This window comes from Myotis davidii, unplaced genomic scaffold, assembly GCF_000327345.1.
Source record: "Myotis davidii unplaced genomic scaffold, ASM32734v1 scaffold845, whole genome shotgun sequence".
Lineage (NCBI taxonomy): Eukaryota > Metazoa > Chordata > Mammalia > Chiroptera > Vespertilionidae > Myotis > Myotis davidii.
This window is the reverse complement of record NW_006296223.1, coordinates 1,132,924-1,133,125: the sequence shown is the minus strand read 5'-3', so window position 1 is coordinate 1,133,125 and position 202 is coordinate 1,132,924. Positions and strand designations below refer to the sequence as shown.

The window sequence follows — 202 nt, the reverse complement described above, 5'->3', positions numbered from 1 at the left end:
GAGTGTGGGTGGCCAGGCATTCGGCCGTGACGCGTGGATGCCCCCATGTTGTGTTTGCAGAAAGTAAACGTCCTGAAAGCAAAGAAAGCCAGGAAGTGGCCTTGGAGGAAACGGACGACATCCACGACGTGATGGTAGGTCCCCTGCACGAGGCCCTGGGGGACCGGGCGCAGCCACGGCATCGGGGGGAGGGGGGCGGGAC

General features: G+C 63.9%; 1 protein-coding gene across 1 annotated transcript in view; it reads left to right on the top strand.

Moving 5' to 3' along the window:
• The window catches only part of TTLL8 (tubulin tyrosine ligase like 8), a 28,016-nt gene that overhangs the window by 4,680 nt on the left and 23,134 nt on the right, over window positions 1-202 (top strand). Inside the window, exon 4 of the mRNA XM_015568710.1 lies at window positions 61-134. Coding sequence (XP_015424196.1) covers window positions 61-134 — 74 coding nt within the window. The remainder of the gene's footprint in view (window positions 1-60; window positions 135-202) is intronic.